This window comes from Chlorocebus sabaeus, chromosome X (assembly GCF_047675955.1).
Source record: "Chlorocebus sabaeus isolate Y175 chromosome X, mChlSab1.0.hap1, whole genome shotgun sequence".
NCBI classification, from domain to species: Eukaryota; Metazoa; Chordata; class Mammalia; order Primates; family Cercopithecidae; genus Chlorocebus; species Chlorocebus sabaeus.
Window position 1 is genome coordinate 1,968,915 of NC_132933.1, and position 27,523 is coordinate 1,996,437.

The following is a 27,523-nucleotide window of genomic DNA, read 5'->3' on the forward strand; positions in this document are numbered from 1 at the left end:
AGTCCCTGGGCGGGCCCTGTATTCCTGAGCCCTCTGTGTACTCTGCTACTGCAGGTGGCACTGCTCCTCCGCCAGGTTGAAAATTCGCCAAACAGACCTGGAGCTCGGTTCTCTTTGGCTGGCGCCTGGCACGTGACCAGCAGGCAGCCAGCTGCTGTGGAAGCGGAGACCGGCAGGGCGGGGCCGGGGCCGGGGGCCGGAAAGGCGCGTCTGCGCACGCCCGCAGCTCTCGGGTTCCCGGCTCGGGCGAGGCTGTGTTCTGATTGGCTTAAGACGTGGGCTTCCCTTTGTATGGGCCGGAGGCGGAGCTCTGGCCCGCCCCGCGCCTGGCGTCAGTGTCTTCCGGTTCGCAAGCCCGCGGCAAGCTTCGTTCCCAGGCTCTGATTGGTCCGGCGGCTCTGGGTTCTGCGCGTGGGGTGCGGGGGAAGGGCGGGCTTGCGCACTGCTTCGGCCGCGCCCCGGCGCCGGTGGAAGGGAGCTGGCCCAAGCTCCCACGGCGTCCGTGGCGCCCTCCTTCCGCCCCTGCCCGGCCCGCTGGACCCGGCCCGCCCTCTGCCATCCGTCCCTGGCGGGCCCGATGCCTGTCGGCCGCTCCCTCCGTCCCCATGCGGACAGGTCCCCGCCTTCTGCGGGCTGCCTGGCTTTTGAATGCTTTGAAGGGGAACAATGGAGCGAAGGATAGAGCGAGCAGCAGGGGGCAGTTGCGTTCAGGGCTTTAAATGCCAAACAAGTGCCCTAAAAGCCTGGGCCAAACACTCAGGCTCTAAAGCACGGGCTGAATGGGGCATCCTAGGAATAGCTCTGGAGTGAAAAAAAGGAGCGAAGGGAGCGTTTGAAGGCACGGACTGAGGCCTTTCCTGCCTGCCTGAGCCCTGTGTCTGGCTCTGCTGGGTGGAGGGATCTTTGGGGACCAGTCGGGGCTCGGATGGAGGGGCAGGGTGTGTTGGGGCCAACTAGTGAGGGGCGGGAGTCCCTGCTTCCCCTTGGCCTGAGGCAGAGGTGGGACGTGGGAGTCTCCCAACCAGGAGCAGGTTGGAGTGTGGGTGCGGCTGTGGGCAGGGGCGCAGGCTCTGTAGTCTCGCTGGAGAACTCGAACATCGGTACTTCCGAGGGCAGCTGCTGGAAGTCCAGGTCCTGGGCCTGCCTGGGTCTGGCTAGCTCCCAGGCCTTGAAGCCCCAGGTCCTGCAGACACACTCGACGACGTGTTCGAGAAGGGCCTTGGTACTGGGAGAAGGGGGCGGGGAGCTGAGGGAGTGTTTTTTTCCTTCTGGGCAAGAGAATTAATTGCTCATAGTTGAAAGGCAGGAAGTACCCGCACAGCCTCTCCTCCCCAGATCTGCAGGTCAGGGTCATATGTGCCCACATTTGCACAGAGCCTTACTCTGACATGCGTGCAAACACACGCCTAGTACCCCTGCACTAGTGCCCGCAGGCCCGCCTTCGGAACAGACGCCTGGTGCCCAAGTGCCTTGCCCCTCTCCCCACATCTATACCCCAGGGATTTCCCTCCCACCAAATTGAAGTAAGTTGTCTGCTTGACTTGTCAACCGCCTCCTGCCTCCTGCCTTCCCGATTTCCCGGAGAAAAGCTGCTGCCCTGTGGTAGAGAGTGGAGGAAAGCCCCACCACCCCTGGATGAGGGAGGCCCCAAGACTTGCCCCCAGGGTAGCTAAGATCTCACTCCGAGGGGGCTGCCCCCCTTAGGCCTATGAAGGGCAGGTGCAGCTGCAGGGGAAGGGAGGCAGAGCAGTCTCTTCCGGCAGCAGGAAGTGGCAACCGCCTATGGGGAAATCGTGGGGCTGAGCAGAAGGGGAACCGGAGCTGAACTCTCCTCCCCTACCAAGGGGGCCTGGAGGGAATGGCAGCCAGCTGCTGAGGTTCTGCTCTCTGGTGCTGACCTTCCTTCCCCCTCCCCTCTGAACTTCCCACCCCAGCTCTCAAGGCTCCTTGGACCTCTCTGGGGGCTGACTTGGGAAGGGAGGACCCCATCCGATGTCTGGGGGAAACAGGCCACCCAGAGGGAGTCCAGAGCCTGGGGCAGCAATGGTGTTCATGTCCACTGGTACTGTGGGCCAGCGGCCCCGCTGTGAACTGTGAAGTCTGGCAGTGGTGACCAGGGACAGCCTTCTGGAGGTGGGGGGATGGCAGCCTGGGATGCCAGCTTATGTTGGGGCTCTCATGCCCGCTCCGGCTGCTTGGCAGCGAGGCTTTGGGCACAAGGCAGTCTAGGTGCAGGCCCAGTGGGAGGAGACGGCAAGACCGGGGCACAGTGGGGCTGGAAGGGGCGCCCTGCCCCCAGGAGCCCCTCGCGGGCAGTGCCAGCCCTGGGCCGCCCCGCCCCACCGGGAGCCGCGCTGGGGGCGGGGCTGGGCGGAGCCCGCGCAGGGTGCTGGCCGCAGCGCCCCCAAGTCCCGGCGCCGGGCCCGCTCACGGCCGCGTGGGAGCAGTGGGGTTCGACGGCGCGGCCGCTAGGCCGCCATGGCCGCTCACGGGAAGCTGCGGCGGGAGCGGGGGCTGCAGGCTGAGTATGAGACGCAAGTCAAAGGTGAGAGGGCGCCGGGCGCTCCCGGCCCGTTTCCTGCGGAGACCCCAAGGTCGTGAGGGAGCCCCAAGCGTCCCCGCGCTGACCCAGGGCCAGATGCTCTCCCCAGCGACCTCTGGAGTGGGGGTGGAGGAGGGAGCCTGAGCCCCTTGCCTGCCTCCCCACGCCCATTTGGCCTCAACCGCCTGCCATCTTCCCTTCCTTCTTTCCTGTCTTCCTTCTTTTGGTCTCTGTCCTCCTTGGGTCTCTGCTCCTCACCCAAGGTTCAGTGTAGACACTGGTGGCCGCCGGTAAAGGGGAGCCGGATGTACCAACGTGCCCCCCAGAAGGCGGTATTTTAGCTACAGTGAAGTCAACCACCTTGATTGGGCTAGGGGGTGGGGGGTGAGTAAGGGAGTCTGGGTGAGTGGTTTGGTGGAGATCACCTGGCCCTAACCCCAGTGTAGTCCCTGGAGCCGCAACACCTTTTGCCCCCCTTTAGCACTGAGGGGGATCAGAGGCAAGGGCCACTGTCTCTGGGTCAAGCTGGCGCAGTGAGTCTTGGTTGAGAGATTTAACAGGGCTGGCTTCTCAGCCTTCTGAAATTGAACCTCTTTGGGTTCTGATAAACACCCATGTGCAAATCACATGCAAATCAGCTTTGCAAATTCTTAGCCAATAGCTTGTGCCCATCTTATTCAGGGCATGGTAACTCTTGCAAAGGAAAGAGGCAGCATCCCAGCGCCAGCAGCTCCTCCATATCACTCTCAGTCACTCCATTTTACCAGTTACGGAAACAAGCTCAGAGAGGTGCAGTGACTTGCCCGTGGTAACACAGCACTACAACTTCTAGGACGTAGAATGCAATAACCCTTGAAGTGCCTTTCAACCCAGAGATGTAGGTTCTAACATCATTATTCAGTGCAAGCAATTTATACCCTTTAAAGTATGCCCCAGTCCTCCTCCTTTGGAAAAGGCAGCCTGTGTCCAGAACCAGCTTGAGGTGACTGCACAGGGTGAACCAGCTTTCCAAGCCTCACCATCATCTTGCTCAGATGGAAGTAATCATCTCCATCCTGCTTCCCCAAAATGCCATGAAGCTCAAAGACTTGGAAAACTTCAATCAGCAAATATGGGTCAGTGATTTCACACTGAAAAGTTGGGGTTTCGAGCAAGACTATCTAAGGGTTCCTCACTTGCTCTGGGTCTGCATCCCACACCCTAGAAAAACTTCCTACCATGCTACAAAACGGGGCCACTGTCTTGACACCCTAAATTCTCAAAGGTCAGCATAGCCGTGGTTTTGGAGACCATCTTCTCTTCTGTTTTGCTTGTCAGCAGAAGTGAGACCAAATGCCTTGCTCACAGGAAGTGCTGGTGGGGCCCTGGGCCCAGCTCTGTAATTCAGGCAGACATGGATTCCAGCTCTCCTTTTGCCAGATGTTTCCTATACATCTCTGCTATCCCAGGCCCTGGAAGTATACTGCTGTACAGGAGAGAACCCCGACTCCAGCCCCTCCAGCCCTGGCTTTTTACCCAGAGTAAAAACAATGATTCAATGAGGACTCTCCTGATTTCAAATGGCGTCAGCGCCCACCCTGCCCTCACATGGCTCATGGGTCTAGTGGGGGAGACATAGACTTTCCATTATGATAATAAGCACCACAGAGGGAAAGTGCAGTGTGCCAAGAAGGGGTCGGAAGAGGGCCAGCCCTAGTTTGGGGGGAGGCCAGGACAGGGTGTGCTGACGAGTTTGTCTGAACTGAGATCTGAAAGCTCTGCCAGGAAAGCCACCAGTGCAATCAACTTGCAATTCACAAGTTTCCTGCTCAACACCAGCCGGGTGTGCATGCCCGGATCTGGACTGGGACATGGCTTCCAGTCAGCTTTTACTGCCGGCAGTGATGAAGAAAGGCAGCGGTTCCCTCTGCTGGTTCCTTCTGCACTGTTCAGTTGTCATAAGTCCCCAGAGATTGTATTCCTCTGGGGGAAGCAGGGCAAGACAGGCTCCAGAGGGCCAGTGAGGCGAGCAGTCGCACGTTTCTTGGAATGAAATGAAATTTACTTCTATCAAAAAATGTTAAACCGGGCTGGGCGTGGTGGCTCACGCCTGTAATCCCAGCACTTTGGGAGGCCGAGGCGGGCGGATCACCTGAGGTCAGGAGTTTGAGACCCAGTCTGGCCAACGTGGTGAAACCCTGTCTCTGCTAAAATACAAAAATTAGCTGGGTGTGGTGGTGCATGCCTGTAGTCTCAGCTACTCAGGAGGCTGAGGTGGGAGAATCGCTTGAACCCGGGAGGCGGAGGTTTCAGGGAGCCGAGATTGCGCCACTGTACTCCAGCCTGGGCAATATCCTCCGTCTCAAAACAAAATAAACAAAACAAAACGTTAAACTGATTCAGTGAGGACTTTCCTGATTTCAAATGGCATTAGCGCCCACCCCACCTGGCCTTGGAGCTGACAAGTTAACCACAGGAGGCCAGCCTCAGATAGGATGAGGACACTCTCCATCTGTCTCACTTGGCATTGTGGGCTCTGCCCTGCCCTGTCGGGAGGTCCCCCGCCCCAGGCTTCCACTTACCCAGCTTGATCCCCCAGTGGGAAGAGCTCTCCTGTTCAGTAATTCAATTGGAAGGATCAGGCTCCTGGGTCTCTCACCTGGCTAGTCTGGTGGGGGCAGGGAGTGGAGGGACGGAAGGGTGGGTGACGCATGCAGCCAGGGCTGGGGCACCTGGAGTCAGGGGAGCTGAGACTAGGGAGGGGACATTCTGCAAGAGGAGATCGGGGAGGAGGTAAGGATGCTGGGCAGGCCAAACCCACAGGGTCCCCATGCAACAGGCCCTGGGAAGTCACTGGTGGGACAGAAATCCAACCGGATTGAGCTCTTCCCAGGGGAGTCCTCCCTCGCTTGTCCTGGTCTGAATCCCTGCCGTCTTTTGCCTGGACTAGTGCAGTAGCGGCCACCTGGGCTCCACCTGGCAGTGTGAGTGGGCCCTGAAAATGAAGCTGGACCACATTCCCCCACTACTGTGGGTCCTCTCTCACTCAAGTCCAGCTGGGAGTTCTGCCTAGACCACGGGCTCTGTGCCATCTGTCCCTACCGGTCTCTCGGACTCCCCCTACTGCCCCCACACAGCCAGCTGCAGCCTTCTGCTCCAACGATGCAGCTTGTTCTTGACCACCCTCCTTTAAAAAGATATCCTCCCTGTCCCCACCCACCCCCGGCTCTGATCTCGCTTTGTGTGTTCATCTTCTCAGCACCCATCACTCCTGGACATTCTGGTATGTGTCCGTGCCCCATTCCAATCCCAGCTCCAAGAGGGCAGACACTTGGTCAACCCTCTTTGCCTCTGTATTTAAAACGTGCCTGCCACAGAATGGGTGCATCGTCAACATTCTGCTGAAGGAAGAAATCAATTCCTGTCCCTCCCTGGGGATGTGCATGGAGATGAGTAGGTGGGCAGCCTACTGGCCAGAAGCTGAGCTAGCATCTTATTTACCTGGGACCCTCAGTGCCTGGCTGGGCACTCAGGAGGTGGCAAAAGTGTCTTCCGCAGGTTGCTTAAACTTGCTGGACAGGCACTTCTTTGCTTCAGGCCTGTGTGGGGGAAGCAGTGTTGCCAAATCAAGCCAGTGATAGGGTGTCAAAAGGCTGGCGGTATGGGGCCCTGGGTGTGACTCTTTCTGCACGGTGAGGGAATGCACAGGTGGGGTGGGGGATGATTGGGAGTGGGAAGTGGGGACAGAAGACAGGGACTAGCTCCCTGCCCCATCCTTTCACTTCCAAGGTGGGATCAGCTCTCCTTGGTGCCCAGCCCTCACTGTGGACTGTCCTTTCCCCTGGGGCCTGAGGGCAGGGTTCCCCAGCCACTGAGACTGCGAGGTCGCTGCAGGCTTGCCCTGAGCAGAGCTATGATCTGTGTGTTGTGTATCTGTGTGTTTGCAAGGGAGGCTGCCACCTCCTGGGGCCTGGGTATTGGGGGAAAGGAAGTGGCAGGGGAAACCATTCAGTGGCTTTCCAGGAATGAGGGAGAGACAGGAAGCCAAACTGAAAGGTGCCTGGCTGGCGTTGGGGTGAGACAGGGTTGGGCAGCCTTGTGTTCCACCCACCGTGAATGGCTTCACCGTTCCCGGGGCGGCCTTGCTCCCTCTTACGCTGGGCCTTTGTGCGGCTCTCCCCTCTCTCTGGGACACCCTTCTCTTTCCCCCTCAACCGGGTGGCTCGGGCCATCTGTTGGCCTCAGCACAGAGGTGGGCCGGACAGCTGAGGCCAGATCTGCCTGCAGGGGCCTAGCCTCTTTCCTCCCCTGTTAGTTCCTGCCTTCAACCTAGGCTGGGTCCAAAGGAGCCCTCAGAGCAGACGGGACTGGGGTGTGTGTGTCTCTGCCTCTCCCACCCCACGCTGGCCTGGCTGACCCAGGCAGGGCACGCTGGCCAGGCCTGAGCTGTGCTTCCCCCCACAGAGATGCGCTGGCAGCTGAGCGAGCAGCTGCGCTGCCTGGAGCTACAGGGCGAGCTGCGGCGGGAGCTGCTGCAGGAACTGGCAGAGTTCATGCGGCGCCGCGCTGAGGTGGAGCTGGAGTACTCCCGGGGCCTGGAAAAGCTGGCCGAGCGCTTCTCCAGCCGTGCAGGCCGCCTGGGTAGCAGCCGGGAGCACCAAAGCTTCCGGTAGGTGATGTGCTGGCAGGGGGGCCACGGCAGGGTCTGCTTGCAGGTCTCACTGCCCCTCTACCCCCAGGAAGGAGCCGTCACTCCTGTCGCCCTTGCACTGCTGGGCAGTGCTCCTGCAGCATACGCGGCAGCAGAGCCGGGAGAGCGCGGCCCTGAGCGAGGTGCTGGCCGGGCCCCTGGCCCAGCGCCTGAGTCACATTGCGGAGGACGTGGGGCGCCTGGTCAAGAAGGTGAGGCTCTCACCCTGGGCCATGGGAAGTGTTCAAGGCTTTGGGATCAGGAGGCTGGGAGGGCACTGGAGGCCAGGTGGGGACCAGGCAGAGTGAATCTGTGTGCCTCCCAGATGGGGCTTGAGCTGGGCAGAGCTTCCAGTGCCTGGCGGGGCCTCTCTGGGCAGTGCCGTGCTCACCCCTGCCTCTGCCTCTAGAGCAGGGATCTGGAGCAGCAGCTGCAGGACGAGCTCCTGGAGGTGGTCTCAGAGCTCCAGACGGTGAGGAAAGGGCCGGGGAGGGGCCTGCCCCAATGGCCCAGGGAGAAATGCCACTCACAGCTGGGGAAGAACATCCCCAGACCATCACATCTCCCAAGCCAGGCTCAGGGAGAAGCATGCACCTAGGGGCAAAGGCCCTCTCTCCCTAAGCACAAGGCATTAGGCTAAGTGCTCACATGGGATTGCCCAGCTCTGAGGTCCAAGTTCCAGAGGGGCAGGGATGGAGGGTTAGGGGCTGGCCCGGCCGTGGTCTTCAGCAGCACTACCTTGCTTTGGGTCTCCTTGCAGGCCAAGAAGACGTACCAGGCATATCACATGGAGAGCGTGAATGCTGAGGCCAAGCTCCGGGAGGCCGAGCGGCAGGAGGAGAAGCGGGCAGGCCGGAGTGTCCCCACCACCACTGCTGCTGCCGCTGAGGCAGGGCCCCTCCGCAAGAGCTCCCTCAAGAAGGGAGGGCGGCTAGTGGAGAAGGTGGGCCTGGGGGGCACCTCGGATGCAGGCCTATGGGGCATGGGCCCTGACGAGGACCTGCTGTGCTGAGGGGGAAGCCAGGACTGGGTGCAGGGGAGGGCGGGAGTGGCAGGACAGTGCCATCAGGTTCCAGGGATTCCATACGGAAGGCTCCCAGGGCCTGAGAGAGCGGGCAAAATGGTCGCCCAGCCCTGGACAGCCCCACGCAGCCTCTGCCAGCTCTGAGCAGGGCTCCTGCAGCTCTGCTGTTCTGCCAGCCATTCCATAAGGTTTGAAAGGGGCGAGAAGACACTTAAGGTGGGCGATGGGGTGACACGCACGGAGAAAGGGCGTTTGAGGTGAGCCCAGTAGAGAGAGTGGGGAGGTTGGGAAATGCCTAGATGAAGCTGCCAGGCTGTGCAGGGCTGAGAGTGATTGTCTCTGGGACTCTGGGAGCAGAGGAGGGAGTCGGGCATCTCAGGTGTTCTTAGGGGAAATGACAGAGTTTGGCTGTGTTGGGGGAAGGTCTCCCTGGCTACTGTGGTTAAAGTGCCAACTTTAGCCGGGCACAGTGGCTCACGCCTGTAATCCCAGCACTTTGGGAGGCCGAGGTGAGTGGATCACCTGAGGTCATGAGTTCAAGACCAACTTGGCAACATGGTGAAACCCTGTCTCTACTAAAAATACAAAAATTAGCCGGGCATGATGGCGGGTGCCTGTAATCCCAGCTACTCGGGAGGCTGAGGCAGGAGAATAACTTGAACACTAGAGGCGGAGGTTGCAGTGATCTAAGATCGTGCCACTGTACTCCAGCCTGGGCGACAGAGTAAAACTCTGTCTCAAAAAAAAAAAAAAAAAAAAAGAGTGCCAGCTTTAGAACCCAGTTGCCACCAGGTTCTGTCTCATGGCCCTCGATGATCTATCCCTACCCCTTGCGGCGCTCGCTCCCCCTCAGCCCTGGCCCCTGCAGAGGCCTGTGGCCACTTCCAGCTGTGCACCTGTGTGCTAGCTCCAAGCTGGGTTTCTCGTACACCCTCCATGGTGGGGTGCCACGCACGCACCTTCCACTCATCAGGTATCTGTGAATAGTTCTGTGTCACCCCCCACCTCTGTGGGGAATGTTGTGGCTCGAACCAAGGCAAGTGGCGGAAGCACAGCAGGCAGCGCCAGCACTGGCAGGTGAACAGCCGGGGAGTCAAGTCACCTCCTGGCATTGGGCTGTGGTGTGGGGAAGGCAGCAGGACTTCTGGGCTTGACCAGTTCCGGTGTAGTTGTCCACAGCGAGAGGGGTGGCGATGGGCATTACATGAAAGGCCAGAGATAGGGGCTGGCCACGTGCATGACCCTGGCACACTTGCATTGTCTTGAGTAGCGGCAGGCCAAGTTCATGGAGCACAAACTCAAGTGCACAAAGGCGCGCAACGAGTACCTGCTTAGCCTGGCCAGCGTCAACGCCGCTGTCAGTAACTACTACCTGCATGACGTCTTGGACCTCATGGATGTGAGTCCTTGGTGGGCAGGTGGGAAAAGGTGCCTGGTGCCCCGGGGCTGGGAAATTACAGCTCCAGGACCCACCCAAGCATCTCCTTGTTTCCTCCTCAGTGCTGCGACACAGGGTTCCACCTGGCCCTGGGGCAGGTGCTCCGAAGCTACACGGCCGCTGAGAGCCGCACCCAAGCCTCCCAAGTACAGGGCCTGGGCAGCCTGGAAGAAGCCGTGGAGGCCCTGGATCCTCCAGGGGACAAGGCCAAGGTTCTCGAGGTGCACGCTACCATCTTCTGTCCCCCGCTGCGCTTTGACTACCACCCCCATGATGGGGATGAGGTGAGGGTCACCCCCCCCGCTGGGCTTGGCATTCTCTGGCCTTCACTGTACTGTCGGGCAGTGGAGTGGCGTGACCCACGCTTTGCTCAGGAATCCAAGTTCTCCATGGTCTCAGGCAGTGCAGCAGCTAGAGAACTGTCCCACTTCCATTTGCAGCCTCACTCCAAGGGTGCACCGCCGCAATGGCCAAGGAGGGCAAGACACTAACTGTTCAAACCATGCAGCAGGCAGCCATGTAGCTGCCCATACATTGTTCTGGGCTGGTTTCTCTGTGTTTTTAAATTTCATGACACAAACTTGGGAGGAAATGAAGCACACACACAGTAAGATGGAATCGGGCTTCTTTATTTTTCTTCTTCGAGCTAGTTTTTCCTGCAGCAGTTTATCCTGATGGGCATTGGCAATGACCTGGGATTACACTGGGCCCCTTGTGGGCCGACTTGGAACTTTACAAAGAGTCCAACATCACCAGGGCTTCTGATGGCACACAGCTACTCCCTAACCTACCCCTCCTGTTCCCAGCTTCCACCCCCAGAAACAGCCACCCACCTCTCAGCATCAAGCAGCCATTTTCCACTGGCCAATGACGACTAGCATCTCTCGCAGCCACCACACGCTTCCCTGCATCTTGTTCTCCCAGTGGGTTTATTCCAGAATTTTTGGCTAAATTAACATTCAATGTTTCAATCACCATGACAACAGGTACTGTTGGCAGCTGAGCCATGTACTGTATTAGGATCACATGTCCTTCCTTGGACAATTTTTCCTTTTCTTCTGAAATTTATAACTCCCTCGCCTCAGGAATGCTGCTTGCTAGAACATACCCATTGCTAGGAGTTGATTGTTACCTCGTCCCAGCACTGTCCTCCACACCAGACACCCTGTGGGGTCCACCTTCTCCTCTGCGCCCTCCCTCAGAGCCCCAGAGCCCTCCAGTATGGACTGCTTCACTTCTGCCCAGTGCTCTGTTTCTGGATTCCACGGCAGCAGCTTTCTTGGTTTGATACCCTTGTTTTCGTGGACACCTTCACCAAGGGTTTCCTGACTTAGCACATCTGAAAATGTCTGTATTCTTTGTTTTGTTTTGTTTTTGAGATAGGGTCTCACTCTGTCCCCCTGGCTGGAGTGCAGTGGTGTGATGTGATCTCAGCTCACTGCAGATGCAACCTTCTGGTCCTCTCACCTCAGCTTCCCAAGTAGCTGGGACTACAGGCTTGCACTACCACGCCAGGCTAATTTTTCTATATTTTATAGCGAGGGAGTTTCACCATGTTGCCCAGGTTGGTCTCAAACTCCTGGGCTCAAAGAATTGGCCTGCTTCGGCCTCCCAAAGTGCTGGGATTACAGGTGTGCCACGTGCCCGGCCAACCCTTTATTCTTATTTCATGAATACAGTACTTCTTGAATCTTTCTGAAACTTTTATTTATTTTTTTTTTTGAGATGAAGTTTCCCTCTTGTTGCCCAGGCTGGAGTGCAGTGGCACAATCTTGGCCCACTGCAACCTTCACCTCCTAGGTTCAAGTGATTCTCCTGCCTCAGCCTCCCAATTAGCTGGAATTACAGGTACCAGATACCACACGTGGCTAATTTTTTAATTTTTTAAATTAAATTAAAAAAATTTTTTGGAGACAGAATCTTTCTCTGACACCCAGGCTGCAGTGCAGTGGCGCAATCTCGGCTCACTGCAACCTCTGCCTCCCAGGTTCAAACAATTCTCCTGCCTCAGCCTCCCAAGTAGCTGGGACTACAGGTGTGCACCACCACGCCTGGCTGATTTTTGTATTTTTAGTAGAGACGGGGTTTCACTATGTTGGCCAGGCTCGTCTCAAACTCCTGATCTCAGGTGATCCGCCCGCCTCAGCCTCACAAAGTGCTGGGATTACAGGCGTGGGCCACCATGCCCGACCCTTTTATTTTTATTTTTTAGTAGAGACAGGGTTTCACCATGTTGGCCAGGCTTGTCTCGAACTCCTGACTTCAGGTGATCTGCTTGCCTTGGCCTCCCAAAGTGCTGGGATTACAGGCGTGAGCCACCATGCCCCGCCTGAAATGTTTTTTGTTTTCTCCTGTTCCTGCATCTGCTCTATTTTCTTGCTTTTGTCCCTGAGTCCAAAATCCCTGCTATATCCTTTCCAGAGAGCAAATCGTTAGTTTTCTGCTGATCATGTCTGTTTGGTGATTCTTGGCCGTCAGTTCATATTTAAGAAGAGGCCTGAACACACACCCCACAAATGTGGATGTCTGTGGTGTTTCCTCCTGGTCTAGCCAGTTTCCCCAGTAGAAACTCTTCTGACCCTGTCTAGGGAGGAGAGGGGGCGAGAGGGCTGGGAGCTCACTCTGCTGTGTGGATTTTCTTGGAACTACCTGGTTTCAGTTCCACGCCCTCCAGCCAAAGCCTAGCAGGAACAGTCCTGTAATCTCCATTGCTAGAGGGAACCCTGCTCTGTGGGGAACCTGGGGCCTCTCAGTGAGAGGGTGGTAGAGGACTTGGGCTTGCCTTAGGGGATCTGTGGGGAGGGCCCAGGTAAGTGGGGCTTGGTCCTGGATTTCCGGTGTTCAGCAGGACAGCACTGAGAGTGGGCTGATAGGACCCTGAGTCCAAAATCCATGCTATATCCTTTCCAGAGAGCAAATCGTTAGTTTTCTACTGATCGTGTGAGTTTAAGGGAGGGATCAAATTTCAATGTTCCCTAGGGTATGGATAGATTTATTTTTTCTCTAGAGAGAGGGTCTGGCTCTGTTGTACAGGCTGGAGTGCAGTGGTGTGATCATAGCTCACTGCAGCCTCCAACTCCTGGGCTCAAGTCATCCTCCTGCCTGAGACTCCCGAGTAGCTGGGACTATAGGTGCATACCACCATGTGTGGCTAAGATTTGTACTTTAAAAACAATTATTTTATTTTTAAATTTTAATCTATTTATTTATTTATTTTGAGACCGGGTTATGAGATGGGCTAATTTTTGTATTTTTGGTAGAGTCAGGATTTTACCATATTGTCAAGGCTGGTCTCGAACTCCTGGGCTCAAGTGATCCACCCGCCTCAGCCTCTCGCTCTGTCGCCCAGGCTGGAGTGCAGTGGCCGGATCTCAGCTCACTGCAAGCTCCGCCTCCCGGGTTCGCGCCATTCTCCTGCCTCAGCCTCCCGAGTAGCTGGGACTACAGGCGCCCGCCACCTCGCCCGGCTAGTTTTTTGTATTTTTTAGTAGAGACGGGGTTTCACCGTGTTAGCCAGGATGGTCTCGATCTTGTGACCTTGTGATCCGCCCGTCTCGGCCTCCCAAAGTGCTGGGATTACAGGCTTGAGCCACCGCGCCCGGCCTAGATGGACTTTTAAAAAAATGTGTGGCAAAATACACATAGCATAAAACATACCACATTCACCATTTTTAAGTGTGCGGCCCAGGGGCAGAAGCACATTCACGGTGCTGTGCAGCCATCACCACCATTCAGCCGCAGAACTTATTCATCTTCCCAAACTGAAGCTCTGGCCCGTTCAACCCCAACTCCCCACCCCCCAGCCCCTGGCACCCACCCTTCCACTGTCCGTCTACAGAGTTTACGGCTCTCCTTTGAGGCCCCTCACAGGAGTGGAATCCTATAGTGCGGGCCTTTCTGTGACTGGCTCCTTTCACTGAGTCCCATGTCCTCAAGGGTCAGCCATGTCGGAGCCCATCTCAAAATGGCCTTACTTTCTTCTCCATGACTTGCACTTTCCTGCAGTCCTGTAAGGCGGGGCTTGGTGGAGATGGAGAGCAGGGCAAGTGTTTAGCCACAGATGAGTCCTCACTTTCAATTTTAACTGTAATGTCAACTTTCTGGATGTTTACATGCTTAAAAGAGTAATTCCTTCCTTCATAAAGTATTGGCTCCCACTCTGCCCATGATGCAAGCTGCTCTCATCTTGCCACACGGAAATTTATGTCTGCCTAGTTAGAGTGAGCAGTTTTTCTGTCTACTCCTTTCCCTAGAAGAAGTGGGGCTGGGCCCTCCCTGTTCTGTCTCAGACCTCAGTCTTCCTTACCATTCTATTCTATTTTATTTTATTTTGAGATGGAGTCTCGCTCTGTCACCCAGGCTGGAGTGCAATGGCGCCATCTCGGCTCACTGCAACCTCTGCCTCCCAGGTTCAAACGATTCTCCTGCCTCAGCCTCCCAAGTAGTACAGGCACGTGCCACCATGCCTGGCTAATTTTTGTATTTTTTTAATAGAGACGGGGTTTCACCGTGCTGGTCATGCTGGTCTTGAACTCCTGACCTTGTGATCTGCCTGCCTCGGCCTCCCAAAGTGCTGGGACTACAGATGCACACCACCATGCCCAGTTAATTTTTTGTATATTTAGCGGATACAGGGTTTCACTATGTTGGCCAGGCTAGTCTCAAACTCCTGACTTCAGATAATCCATCCGCCTCAGCCTTCCAAAGTGCTAGGATTACAGGCGTGTGCCACTGCGCTGGGCCACCATTCTGTTTTAAATAAGAGTTTTATTAAGGTATGATTCATATACCATAAAATTCACCATTGTAAAGTGTACAGTTCAGTGGTTTTTAGTATATTTAGAGTTGTGCAGCCATCACCATCTAATTCCACAACATTTTTGTCACTCCCTAAAGGAGCCATTAGCCACTACTCCTCCCTGTTCCCCTCTCCAGCCCCTGGCACCCACTCCTCTGCTTCCTGTCTCTATGAATTTGCCTGGCTGAACACTTTACATAAGTGGATTCATTCCTTCTCTTGGCTGAATCCTCTTCCATTCTGTGGGTAGACTGCACTGAGTTTAGCCATCCATCTGTTGGATGAGTGGTGCCGCTGTGAACCTCTGTGGACAAGTCTTAGTTTGGACGCGTGTGTTCACTTCTGCCATTCTTCAGCTGAGCGTCTGGGCTGGTGGTCCTGTGTCTGGCCGCCAGGCCACAAAAGGGTGCTTGCTTCCCTTATGCCCCGGGAATCTTGGCACCTACTGCCCAAGCGCAGCCCTCAGCCCCCTGGCCGCCACCCTCTGCAGGTGGCTGAGATCTGCGTTGATATGGAGCTGCAGGACGAGATTCTGCCCAGAGCCCAGAACATCCAGAGCCGCCTGGACCGACAGACCATCGAGACGGAGGAGGTCTGGGCAGCCCACTGGGGGTTAGAGGGAGACAGGGACCTGGAGCCTGTACAGCCTGCTGTTGGAAGTGGCTGCCCTGCCTGCCCGCCTCCCTCTGGTCCCTTCCTTCTGACTTGGACTTCCTGTCTCCATCCCTGTCCCCCATCTCTTACCACCCTGTGCGGTCTCCTCTGCAGGTGAACAAGACGCTGAAGGCGACACTGCAGGCCCTGCTGGAGGTGGTGGCCTCGGATGACGGGGATGTGCTCGACTCCTTCCAGACCAGCCCCTCCACCGAGTCCCTCAAGTCCACCAGCTCAGACCCAGGCAGCCGGCAGGCAGGCCGGAGGCGTGGCCAGCAGCAGGAGACCGAAACCTTCTACCTCACGGTGGGGAGGGCTGGGCTGGTGGGTGGGACCCGTGGGGGCGTGACTGGGGCAGAGGGAGGGGCTCAAGCCAGGGCTAACACTTTGGGCTCTTCTTGGGGCTGCCTAGAAGCTCCAGGAGTATCTGAGTGGACGGAGCATCCTCGCCAAGTTGCAGGCCAAGCACGAGAAGCTGCAGGAGGCCCTTCAGCGAGGTGGGCCCAGGACCCTATGTAGCCCACGGTCCTCCCCTCCTGCCTGTCCTTGGCCCTTATCCACACCTTTCTCTCTGGGATGCATTGAAGACCCTTGGCCTGAGAGGCAGACCAATGTTCTCCCACCCCACAGGTGACAAGGAGGAGCGGGAGATGTCTTGGTGAGTCCTTCATGAGGGGCTGGTGTGTTCTGAGGAGCTGGGGCCCTGCGATGGTCCCCCATCTCTTCTCTCCGTCAGGCCCAGCTCAGCTGCCTAATTCCCTGAGCCTCAATATCCCAGTTTTCGCACTGGATTGTGGAATAACTTCAGAGAATTAGAGCCCTACTTGGCTGGGCTGGTGGGTGGGGCACCCTATTCTCCATGCCCGGCCCCCTCAGAGCCAGTTCCCGTTCACCGCAGGACCCAGTACACACAGAGAAAATTCCAGAAGAGCCGCCACCCCCGCCCCAGCTCCCAATATAACCAGAGACTCTTTGGGGGAGACATGGAGAAGTTTATCCAGGTACTTGCTTTGCCCCACATGCCAGCCCACCTGTACATGCTGGTCTTTCTTCAGCCCTGGGTCACCTCAGTGACCAGAGCATCTGCCTGATCCCAGGGTCCTCCACTCTCAGTCATCAACTGTCCCTTTCTGGGTGGGCCTCTTCCAGGCCGCTGTTGGGCTCCCCTGTAGCCTCTGCTGATTAAAGGGAGCATCCTTAACTAGTAATGGGAATGTATAGAAAACCTGGGGCAGCAGCATTTTTAGGTGCGAGATATTGAGAGCTTCTCCCCTGCAACTTCTGGCCAGCGTGGTACTGGGGGTCCTGGACAGTGAAATAAGGGGAAGCAAGAAAGATCAGAAAACTAATACTGAGATCAGAAAGTATCAGAGGGTGCCAGGCACGGTGGCTCACGCCTGTGATCCCGGCTCTTTGGGAGGCTGAGGTGGGCAGATCACTTCAGCCCAGGTGTTCAAGACCAGCCTGGGCAACACGGTGAAACCGCGTCTCTACTAAAAATACAAAAATTAGCCGGGCATGGCGGTACGTGCCTGTAATCCGAGGCGGAGGGGGGAGGGAGGGAGGGAGGAAGAAAAAAAAAAAAGGAAAGACAGAAACAAAGAAAGAAAGAAACACAGAGAAATAAAAGGAAAGAAAGAAGAAAAAAAGAAAAGAGAAAAGTAAAGAAAGCATCAGAGGGGGCCAGGCATGGAGAATACCAGAAGATCAGAACTGATACCGTCACTTTCAGTGATGTGGTTATGTGTGTAGAACATTCAAAAATCAACAGATTCTTTAAATGAACACTTTGAGTTTCTTTCTTTTTTATTTTATTTTTTTTTTTAATTTGTTGAGACAGGGTCTTGTGCTGTTGCCCAGGCTGAAGTGCAGTGGCACAATCTCAGCTCACTGCAGCCTTCACCTCCTACCTGTTGGGGTTCAAGTGATTCTCATGCCTCAGCCTCCCAAGTAGCTGGGACTACAGGTGTGCACCACCACACCTGGTTAATTTTTACATTTTTAGTAGAGGTGAAGTTTCACCATGTTGGTCAGGTTGGTCTCGAACTTCTGACCTCAGGTGATCCTCCTGCCTCAGTCTCCCAAAGGGCTAGGATTACAGGCGTGAGCCACCACACCCAGCTTGAGTTTCTAAATGTTACTTGATTCAAGGTCGGTGTACAGAATTTAATTGCATTTTTATATTCCAGCAACAATTTGCAAATAAAATGTAAGGTACTGCCTAAAACCTCATCAAAGATATCAGACACCTAAGAGTGGATCTAACAAACAGTGTGCTAGGCCTCTATGCCGACAACGATGATGTGTTCTTGAGAGAAAATAAAAGCACTCAGCCTGGTGTGGTGGCTCATGCCTGTAATCACATCGTTTGGGGAGATTGAGGCAGGAGTATCACTTGAGCCCAGGAAGTCGAGGCTGCAGTGAGCCGAGATCATGCCACTGCACTTCAGCCTGGGTGACAGAGGGAGACCTTGTCTCACAAAAAGAAAAAGCAATTGAATGACAACACAGGGCATGCTGTGTCCATGGTGAAGTAAACACCCTCTGTCCCCAGTGCTCTGGCCAGCCTGTGCCCCTGGTGGTGGAGAGCTGCATTCGCTTCATTAACCTCAACGGTAAGCAGGACCCAGCCCCTCCCGCTGTCCTGGCACCCAGCACCCAGCTCCCAGCACCTGGCATGGGAGGCCATCCTGGAGGGGCTGGGGAAGATGCTCAGTGCCCACCAGCTCGTTGTCCTCCCACAGGCCTGCAGCACGAAGGCATCTTCCGGGTGTCGGGTGCCCAGCTCCGGGTCTCAGAGATCCGTGATGCCTTCGAGAGAGGTGGGGACGGGCAGGGTGGGCAGGGCTGGGGGCTTGGGCAGACGTTACCAGCTTCCTCCCCGCACTGCACCACTCGCCTGTCTGCAGGGGAGGACCCACTGGTGGAGGGCTGCACTGCCCATGATCTGGACTCGGTGGCCGGGGTGCTGAAGCTCTACTTCCGGAGCCTGGAGCCCCCACTCTTCCCCCCAGACCTGTTCAGCGAGCTGCTGGCTTCTTCGGGTGAGGCCGGGGCCTGAGGCCAGTGGGGGTAGGGCACTTGCTAGGGCAGCCCCACTCACTCGACTCTCTCTGGGCGGTTTTGGCCACAGAGCTGGAGGCCCCGGCAGAGAGGGTGGAGCACGTGAGCCGCCTGCTATGGCGGCTGCCCGCGCCAGTGCTGGTGGTTCTGCGCTACCTCTTCACCTTCCTCAACCAGTGAGTGCTGTGGGGCGAGTGCTGGGGTGGGGGCCAGGGTCGAGGGGATAAGGGGACTCGGGGTGCGGGCTCTCTGCTTGTGATGTGTGTGTCCCCCCAGCCTGGCCCAGTACAGCGATGAGAACATGATGGACCCCTACAACCTGGCCGTGTGCTTTGGGCCCACGCTGCTACCGGTGCCCGCTGGGCAGGACCCGGTGGCGCTGCAGGGCCGGGTGAACCAGCTGGTGCAGACGCTCATACTGCAGCCAGATCGGGTCTTCCCGCCCCTGACCTCACTGCCTGGCCCCGTCTACGAGAAGTGCATGGCACCGCCTTCCGCCAGCTGCCTGGGGTACACCCTTGGTGCTGCAGAGGGGATGGGGGGTCCACTGGAGAAGAGCCCCCCTCATCCACCTTGCTCTGCCCTGAACCTCAGGGACGCCCAGCTGGAGAGCCTGGGGGTGGACAACGAGCCGGAGCTGGAAGCTGAGATGCTTGCCCAGGAGGATGGTGAGGGCAATGGGCAGAGAGCCCCACCCTGTCCCTGCCCTAGTGTCCACACCCGCCCCCCCGCACAGCTTGGACCCCCTCTCCTCCCCAGACCTGGAGGGGGTTGTGGAGGCTGTGGCCTGCTTTGCCTACACGGGCCGAACGGCCCAGGAGCTGAGCTTCCGGCGGGGGGACGTACTGCGGCTGCACGAGAGGGCCTCGAGCGACTGGTGGCGGGGGGAGCACAATGGCGTGCGGGGCCTCATCCCCCACAAGTATATCACACTGCCTGAGGGGTAAGTGAGCTGCGCCCTCAGGCCCCAGGGTTCCTGGAATCTCCCCACCTCCCCTTCATCCAGCCCTCCCCTGACCCCAAGTTAGATTCTGAAGGTCTGGGCTAGGCCAGAGAATGGAGCCTGTCTGACTACTTCTGACTGGCACGGAGGCTGCTGGCCCTGGACCCCGTGCAGGGAAGGAACACTCAAAACAGGCTGGTGCTTCCCACCACAGGGCAGAGAAGCAGGTGGTGGGCGCAGGGCCGCAGACTGCAGGGGAGTCTGGGAGCAGTCCCGAGGGCCTCCTGGCATCAGAGCTGGTTCACCGGTGAGCAAGAAGATAGGGCTTGGGGGGCCCATACATGTGCTGTTCTAGGCCAGAGGGGACTGGGGTCAGGCTTTGGCCCCGTGGGAGTGGGAGGTGTTGGCAGATGAGGACGTGACAGAGTGACCCAGCTTGTGACAGGGAAAGAGGCTCTAGAGGAGCTTGGGGACCACTGGGCCAGCCTCCTTTCCTTGGCCACACCCCAGGATGGGAGGAGCCACTGTCCAGTTAGCTCAGGGACTTCCCAGAGCCCCCACCAGGCTCCCCGTCTGTCCTGCAGGCCAGAGCCATGCATCTCACCCGAGGCCGTGGGACTCTCTGGACATAGACGACGCTGCTTGGTCCCAGCCTCCCCGGAGCAACACGTGGAGGTGGATAAGGTGAGAGAGGGTGTGTGGCAGGTGAGGGACATCTGTCCTGGGGGGATCTCTGCCTTCCCTTGGGAGCCACACTCCTCCCTCCTTGAGGTTCCAGTCCTTGCCCTCCCTGGCCTTAGCTCAGGGGAACCTGCCGCCAGACACACAGGCCCAAGGCAGACCCCATGGAGGGTAGGAAGGCAAAGATGTAAGGGCGAGTGGGGATGGAGAGGGATGGCCACAGAGGCAGGGATGAGAGGGACAGAAGACACCTGGCCTGGCTAGAGCCTGGGGCTTGCACGTTGGAATTCATGTTCGGCTTCAGAGCAGGGAGTGGCAGGGCTGAGTTAAGGCTGTTTACCTGGTAGAGGCAAGGGACTCCCGGGCAGATTTCAAGGCTGGCATCTGTAGCTGGGCTAGGTAACAGGCGGTGCCATGGCAGGCGCCTGGCATGCCAGGGAGGATGAAAGGGACAGATGGCAGGGAGGCAGGAGGGGGTGGCTGGTTGGGGATTGGAGTGGGGCAGCAGTGGCTCTCGAAGGAGCAGAGCGCAGGCTCAAGATGTGGCTCTGGCAAGCGCACGACCTGGGGAACCCTGCTCCATGCTCTGTGCCATGGGACCTGTGAACACTGTTGGGCTGAACGTGGAAGCCCAGGGAAAGTTGCTAAGCCCAAGGAGGAGAGACCTGAGAACATGTGGGTGTCCCAGGTGTGGCCAAGCCCTCCGGCTTAGGGAGCCCAGGGAGGGTCGGGTAGACACACAGGAGCAGGAGTGGGAGCCAGGGACGGAGCAGCTGGGAGATGCCATGGGAGGACACTGACCTGGGAGTTCCCCGAATGCTGGCGGTCCCTGAGGCCACGGGCAGGGGGACTGTGATCTCTGCCAAGGAAAGAGTGGGGGCGAGAAGAGAGGGGTCCCCACTTTCGGGCTAAACCAAGGAATTGCTGTCCTCAGAGGAGACTGTGACAGAGACACCAAAAGGGGCAGGAGGGATGCCAGGTGCGAAGTAGGGGAGAGCGACCTGGAGGCTGAGGGACTGGGGATGTTGTCTGAGGACTTGCTTTGGGAGTGGGAGGAACTCAGGTGGGTCTTGGGCAGGGTCAGTCGGGGGAGCTCACTGGTCACCCTCCCTTTCTTTCCCCTCCACTAGGCTGTGGCACAGAACATGGACTCTGTGTTTAAGGAGCTCTTGGGAAAGACCTCTGTCCGCCAGGGCCTCGGGCCAGCATCTGCCACCTCTCCCAGCCCTGGGCCCCGAAGCCCAAAGGCACCGGCCGGCAGCCGCCTGGGCAAGAACAAAGGCTTCTCCCGGGGCCCTGGGGCCCCAGCCTCACCCTCAGCATCCCACCCCCAGGGCCTGGACACGACCCCCAAGCCACACTGAGGTGCTGCTGCTGGAGCTGTGTGCCCCAGGCGGCTACCCCCTGGACCGGCCACTCTCCCCAGCCCTCTTGCTTCTCTCCAACCCTGTCCAGCAAGTTCAGGGTGCTGCACTTCACCCTGTGCGGAGGTGGGATGGGCCGCACGTGCAGGGATGCCCACTCCACACCCTGCCTGCCTCTCAGCCCTGGCCCAGGCCCCTTTTGGAGGCTGGGGAAAGCCCTCTTCTGCGACTTTGTGGAGGGCTGGTCAGTGGCTGCTGGGTGGCAGGTACCCTTGCTCAGATGCCTGGCAGGGCTGGGTGGTGATTCATAAAGACCTCGCGTTGATTCCCTGATGGGAGCCAGCTCTGTGTCTCAGGGGTGGGCGGGTAGGTGCTGGAGGCCAGAACAGCTTCCCTGGGGGTCCTGCAGCTTTGAAGACTTGGCCGCCTGCACCATGGGTTCCAGAGCTGTGCACATTACTGTGGATATGTGTGTGGGGGTCTGTGTATGGCTGTGTGCTGCCTCCACACCCACTGTTATCCTGATCCAAAGAGACCCCTTGCCATGTGGAAAATGAGCTGAGCTGCAACTTTTATTAGGGAGAGAATGAGGAGAGATGGAGGAAAGGAGGGATTAGAAAGGTAGAGACAGGAAAGTCCCCTGGCCCCAGCCCGGTCCTTCCTTTTCGGGCCCCTGGGACCGCTGTCTCACCTGGGGCACCTGCTCGCTCTTTCCTGCCACCCCCAGGCCCCTCAGCCCTCTGCTGCAGCTCCTCCCACACCCAGCACGGTGAGCTGACCTGAGGGGCCCCCACAGTCTTGGGGCCTGAAGCTCTCCTCATACAGCTGGGGATGTGGAGACCCCGGCAGGGGCTGCGGCTTGTCCAGGGACACACAGTTTCCCAGCCTGGGGGCCACAGGCTCTGGCCAGTTCTCCATGGGTCCCCCTCCCAGTGGCCCCAGGACCAGCCCCAGGAAGGTAGCTGAGCTTCTCAAAGCTTCTGGAAGCAAGACACCCAATAGCTCCTTAGGATGAAGCGTCCTTGGCCACGGAGGAGCTGGCGGTGGTGCAGGACTCATCTTGGAGACCCAGGCTGGGTGGGGTGCGCCCCCGGGCATAGCAGAGCAAGCTTCGCAGCTCTGAGGAGACGCTGCTGCTGAAGGATGCATAGATCCAGGGGTTGGTGCAGCTGTTGAGGCTGGCCAGCAACATGAGCAGCACGAAGGGCGCCCCTGTGAAGGTGGTGGGATCCACGTTGGGCTCAGGATGGCCTGTGGTGCACCAGGGCACGCCGCCAAGCCCGAGTGGCCCCCGACAGCCCTAGCCATGGCTATACCCACCTTCCAGAGGTGCCTCCGGGTCCCACGCGGCCCACAGCTGCACCAGGAAGAAGGGTGCCCAGCACAGCACATAGACGACCACAATCACCAGCGTCATCCTCACAGTCTTGGCCACAGCTGCTGACACGCGGGCTCCCTCACTGGGGTTGCCTGTCCGGCGTCCCCTGCGGCGCCCCCCAGGCCTCTCTGACGGCCCTGGCACCAGACTGGTGTGAATCTCCCGGAAGATGAGCACCTGGCAGGCAGCGATACCCAGGGTAGGTGCCACAAACACCATCAGGGCGATCCAGGTGACGTAGGTGCGACGGCCCCAGGGCTCCACAAAGCTGGCCCAGCAGTCAGTGACCCCGCTGCCACCTCCCACATTGCGCTGGGCAAAGATGAAGAGCTGGGGCAGGCTGAGAAGGAGCGAGAAGGCCCAAGCCACCAGCACTGGCCGGTTCCAGTGAGCCCCACCTCCATGGCGATACGCCAGCATGGGACGGCAGATGGCGCGGTGGCGGTCCAGCGTCATGGCCAGGATCATGTAGGAGGAGGCATACATGCCCACCATCTGCAGATACTTCACAGCCCGACACAGGGCATCCGGCCCACGGAAGCGGTCGGTGGCCTTCCAGGCCAGCTGGGGCAGCACTTGGAACAGAGCCACGGCCAGGTCAGCCAGGCACAAGTGGCCAATGAAGACGTGTATGGGTGCCCAGTGGCCCCGCCGGCCCCGCCGAGCTAGGGCCGCCAGCACCAGGCCATTGCTCAGGGCCACGGCCACAAAGACTATGGAGAGCAGCGCCAGCTCCGCCTGGGCTAGCAGCGGGTCCCGGGTGTCCGGCGGCCTCTCCTGGCTGCTGTTGCTGGGCAGAGAGAGGTGCCCAAGCACAGCTGGGCAGGGGTGAGGAAGAAGGCCTGGTTAGAGAGGGTGCTGTGCATGGGAACTCAGGCCTGCCTCCCGTGCCCCCATCTGGACACCCCCTTCCTGGCTCCTGGCAGAGGGGACTCCAGGAAAGCCATGTTATGGAGGATACACACCCCAGGCTCATGCAGTCCATAAGGAAGGGCAGCCCCAGCCCCAGCCCCAGCCCTGGCAGGGAAGTGGGGCTATGTCCCCCTCCCCGCTCGTTGGCAGCCTGGAAAGGCGCATCCAGAGGTGAGGGTGAAGGAGGTCTTTAGAAAGAGGGGCTTCCCTGAATCGTCAAGGCCACTCTGCCCACTGGGCTCATGGGGGGGGCAAGCCTTACCGGAAGTGGTGAACGTCATGAGCATGGTGGGGCCAGGACAGGTGTTCTGAGGGCCTGGAGGAGATGGGCAGACTCAGCCTCTGCCCGAGGGGCCAGCCCAATGACACAGGTCTCTGAACTGGAGCCCTTACAGAGATGCTAGCACAGTGGGTGCCTGTTCGGGTGTGTGCACGTGTGCGGTGGGAGTATGGCCAGTCCTGGGCAGGGAAAATTGAGAGGGACGGCCAGACAGATGGATGCACAAAACGCAGGATCCCCTAGGCAGCCCATGAGTCCCGGGTTTGGAAGTGGGCGCCCCAGGCAGACACGCAGAACTCCGCTGCCCCAACCGAGGCCGAGAGAGGCCATCCGAGGGCTGGGGACTGGGCACGGGGGCGGGCCTGTGCAGCCCCTTACCTGGCTGGGTTCCTGGGCAGCTGGGTGGTAGCGTAAAGGTGGCTGGGTACTCAGATCTGCTCTCCATCGGCCGCCCCGCCCTGGCCCAGCCCAGCCTCTGGGAGTGACCTGGCCAGGAGGGGACTTCCTCCCCCTCCCCCTTTCCCCCAGGCCTCCCCTGGCCTCCCGTTTCCTTTCCTTTCCCCAGGGCCTCCCTGGTCCTGGCCCAGGACTCCCTCCTCCCACTGCTATAGCCTCCACGCCCACTCTCACCCTACCACACTCCCCTGGTTGGATTGTCTGGGCTGGCAGTGCTCTGGGAGGTCACTTAGTTCAGCATTCCCATTTTATAAGTCGGGAAACTGAGGCCAGAGAGCAGTGGGTCTGGTCCAGGACTGCGCTGCTTTTTCGTGGGAGCTTCACGCCCCCTTCCCAAGTTGGGGTCCTCCTGCTCCTCGCTGGGCCCAGGCAAGGAAGGGGTGAAAACACTTTCGCTGGGCCCCTCCCAGGCCCATGCAGGCCCCTCCTCCTCCTCAATTAGGGCCCAGTTGGCCGGAGGTGAGGGACAGGAAAGGGAGGAGTGGGGCAGGGGCCAAGCCAGGCTTCAGGAACCCCTGTGAGATCCAGGGACACTCCCACCCTCTTCCTCCTGCCGCACCTGCAACTACCTGTCCCAGGAAGAGGGGCTGGGGATCTCCATGTGCTCAAGGGCTCCCTCCCACCACACACGCCCTCACATACATGATACAGTCACACAGCCACAAACACACAACACAAGAGACGCTCGCTCATGTTCCTGACCATGCCATGAGTGTGGATGCACCTTCCCTGTACCTGGGCCCTTCTCGTCCCTCCCCCAACACCTCTCTCCTTCCCCTGCCCCCACACCCCCTCCAGCCCCCATCCCAGTCGTTTTCTTTCCACTCCCCCCGCACCCAGGCCTGGCTTAGCTCAGCCGAGGCCAGCCCAGCCCAGCCCAGCCCAAGGCAGCTGCTTTCTTCCTGTTTATCTGTCTTCTCTGTTGCACTGTGAAGCCAGAGACCAAAACAGCCTCACAGACCAGGCCCAAGTCCAGCCCGTGGCCAAGGCCTCCTCTTCCTGCCCAGAGAACCTGGCAGCACCCTGGCCCCTCCCGGCTCTGTTAGGGTGGTGGGAACACAGGGTGGGCATTTTCCAGAGACAGTGCACACACCACACCACATACATACATGTACACAGTCACACCACACACATACATGCACCCACCACACACCCATATGCCACACCACATACACACCACACCATGCACACACTCGTACACACCACACACATGCACACACCACACACTCCCATACGCCACACACCCACATATGCACCAACCACACAACCATACACACCACACACATGCACACACCTGCACACCACACCACACCACATACACATGCACAGCCAACACCACACACCCACATGCATGCACACACCCGCAGCACACACAGGTGCACATCACACCCCACAGCGCACACACGCATCTTTACCATGGTTTTGCAGAGCGCCTTGGGGGCAGGCTGCAGAGTGCTGGCACCCAGGGCCTGACACTTCAGCCGCATCTACTCAGTGCATGCACATCCTCACGCTGTCACTAACCTAGGAGCATAGAAATGGCCTTCCTAATGCCACCCAGATCAATGGAATAGGAGATGGTTGCCCTCAATTGGCAGAGAATTTGGGGACCCTGGCTGGGGAATAGGAAAGCAAGGCTCCAGCCCCTGCTTGGCCCCTGCCCAGTAGTGTGACCTTGAACAGGCCACGCCAGGTCTTGGCACCTCAGCTTCCCCTTCTGCGCAATGGGACTTGATGATTGAGGGGGACCTATAGTGGTAAGATGGGGAGGGCCGGGGACTGGCAGGGCCTTGGGAAAACCTTTGTTCCCTCTGTCTAAAGCCGGCTAGGCCAAGGAATCCATGCCAGCCTTTTGGGGTGAGCAGGCAACTGTCTCCTTATCAGTTTCTCTGCCTGAAAGAGGCTGTGCAGTGCCAGATCTCAGCAGCGGGCTGGGACCTCCCCTAGCAACGTGGCCAGGCCTGTGGCAATCTCTGCCCCCTGGACTCCTCACTTCCTGTTGTTAAACTGGGGAAGAGTCTGGAGGAAGGGCCCCCATGGCGGTCTCCTCTGGGACACAAGAAGCTAGATCAGGACCCAACGCTACTCTCCTCAGCCAGGACCCCCGGGAGGAACTGGGAGCCACACGGGCAGGCACTACATGGAACTGTGCCAGGAGAGAGGCCCTGGGCAGACCCTGGACAGACACCCCTCGGGGGCCGAGAAAGATGGGGCTGGGCAGCAGCTCCCATGGGAAGAAGGGCAGACTGCTGATTCACACTAGGCCCACGTGAGTCAGCAGGGATGGCACTGGGCTGCCTCAAGCCCCTGCCCTTGGGCATTAACAGGAGCAGGGCATCTATCTGGGGGTGGGCCAGGCCCCCACTCCTGCCAATGCAGCACCTCTGTGCACACCTCCCACTGGTCACTCTAAGACTTGCAGAAAGGGCTCTGTGAGTGCCAAGGTGTGGCTCCTGATCTTCCAGCCTAGTACCTGGGCAGAAAAGGACAGGCGGCAGATTGGGGGGACACTGTTTGTCCCTCTCTATCCACCGGTTCCCCATGATCAGAACCCTTCATTCACCAAACTGCAAGTGCTGCTGGCCCAGCACTGTGGCTACAGAGATGGAAGGACCTGGGCTCTGCCCCAGGAGCACATGGGCTTGTGCAGAGAAGAGTGGAGGCAGGGAGGCCAGTGGAAGCTGTGCCTGTCACCCAGGAGAGAAATGGTGTGACCCACCTAACACTGGGCAGCGGGGCTAGAGGGGGCAGGCAGGTGGAAAAGGCATTTAAAGGGCCCTGAAGGATTTGTAAGGGGTGGAAGACAAAGAGGAGGCAGCCAAGGACGTGGAGAAAGAGGCCCCTGATTGTGTGGGAGGGGTGCATGTGCAGATGGCGGAGCCTGTGGGCAGTGGGAAGGATGAAGGAGCCAAGTGCCTGTCAACAGAAACGGCCCTCACAGGGTCTGTGACCCGAAGGAGCACAATACGTGGAGCCCAGGAGACAGGGAGGAACAACGGGTTGGAGGATGGGATTGAAGGGGACAAAAACAAATTTAATAAAAACTCAAGTGCACAAGTGTGAATGTGAGGGGGTGTGTGTGTGTGAGGGTTTGAGGGTACGAGGGTGTGTGTGTGTGGGTGTGTGTGAGGGTGTGTGTGTGAGGGTGTGCGTGTGTGTGAGGGTTTGCGGGTACGAGGGTGTGTGTGTGTGTGGGTGTGTGTGAGGGTGTGCGTGTGTGTGAGGGTTTGCGGGTACGAGGGTGTGTGTGAGGGTGTGCGTGTGTGTGAGGGTTTGCGGGTATGAGGGTGTGTGTGTGGGGGTGTGTGTGAGGGTGTGCGT

The 27,523-nt window shown here is 58.4% G+C and overlaps 2 protein-coding genes across 9 annotated transcripts; one reads left to right on the plus strand and one right to left on the minus strand.

Moving 5' to 3' along the window:
• The first annotated feature begins 976 nt into the window (after positions 1-976).
• ARHGAP4 (Rho GTPase activating protein 4) lies at positions 977-21,509 on the plus strand. Of its 8 annotated transcripts, XM_073013323.1 has the most exons (23): positions 1,584-2,545; positions 3,577-3,657; positions 6,986-7,190; positions 7,261-7,423; positions 7,621-7,683; positions 7,972-8,154; positions 9,506-9,634; positions 9,736-9,957; positions 14,962-15,063; positions 15,240-15,431; positions 15,538-15,622; positions 15,756-15,783; positions 16,024-16,126; positions 17,680-17,740; positions 17,870-17,947; positions 18,035-18,169; positions 18,259-18,364; positions 18,465-18,698; positions 18,783-18,856; positions 18,948-19,131; positions 19,346-19,438; positions 19,716-19,815; positions 20,943-21,509. In XM_073013323.1, the coding sequence occupies exons 1-23, from the start codon at positions 2,479-2,481 to the stop codon at positions 21,174-21,176; spliced, it is 2,922 nt and encodes a 973-aa protein (XP_072869424.1). In that variant the 5' UTR covers positions 1,584-2,478; the 3' UTR covers positions 21,177-21,509. The 8 variants fall into 8 exon arrangements, with proteins under 8 accessions (XP_072869427.1, XP_072869426.1, XP_072869425.1 ...); XM_073013322.1 differs by having other exon boundaries at positions 1,581-2,545; positions 18,465-18,856; XM_073013327.1 differs by lacking the exon at positions 19,346-19,438 and having other exon boundaries at positions 1,582-2,545.
• Positions 21,510-21,719: 210 nt separating this feature from the next.
• AVPR2 (arginine vasopressin receptor 2) lies at positions 21,720-25,795 on the minus strand. The gene is made up of 4 exons (XM_007993105.3): positions 24,125-25,795; positions 23,729-23,782; positions 22,497-23,372; positions 21,720-22,388 (listed from the first exon to the last, which is right to left on the minus strand). The coding sequence occupies exons 1-4, from the start codon at positions 24,189-24,191 to the stop codon at positions 22,183-22,185; spliced, it is 1,203 nt and encodes a 400-aa protein (XP_007991296.1). The 5' UTR covers positions 24,192-25,795; the 3' UTR covers positions 21,720-22,182.
• Between the last annotated feature and the right edge of the window lie 1,728 nt (positions 25,796-27,523).

Coding starts and splice junctions, on each gene's coding strand:
- ARHGAP4 (XM_073013322.1), top strand. CDS start 2,479: ATGGCCGCTCACGGGAAGCTGCGGCGGGAGCGGGGGCTGCAGGCTGAG. Junction 15,784..16,023: donor GAGGAGCGGGAGATGTCTTG/GTGAGTCCTTCA, acceptor CGTTCACCGCAG/GACCCAGTACACACAGAGAA. Junction 19,439..19,715: donor GCATCAGAGCTGGTTCACCG/GTGAGCAAGAAG, acceptor TCTGTCCTGCAG/GCCAGAGCCATGCATCTCAC.
- AVPR2 (XM_007993105.3), bottom strand. CDS start 24,191: ATGGAGAGCAGATCTGAGTACCCAGCCACCTTTACGCTACCACCCAGC. Junction 23,783..24,124: donor CTGCCCAGGAACCCAGCCAG/GTAAGGGGCTGC, acceptor CATCTCCTCCAG/GCCCTCAGAACACCTGTCCT. Junction 23,373..23,728: donor CATGACGTTCACCACTTCCG/GTAAGGCTTGCC, acceptor ACCCCTGCCCAG/CTGTGCTTGGGCACCTCTCT.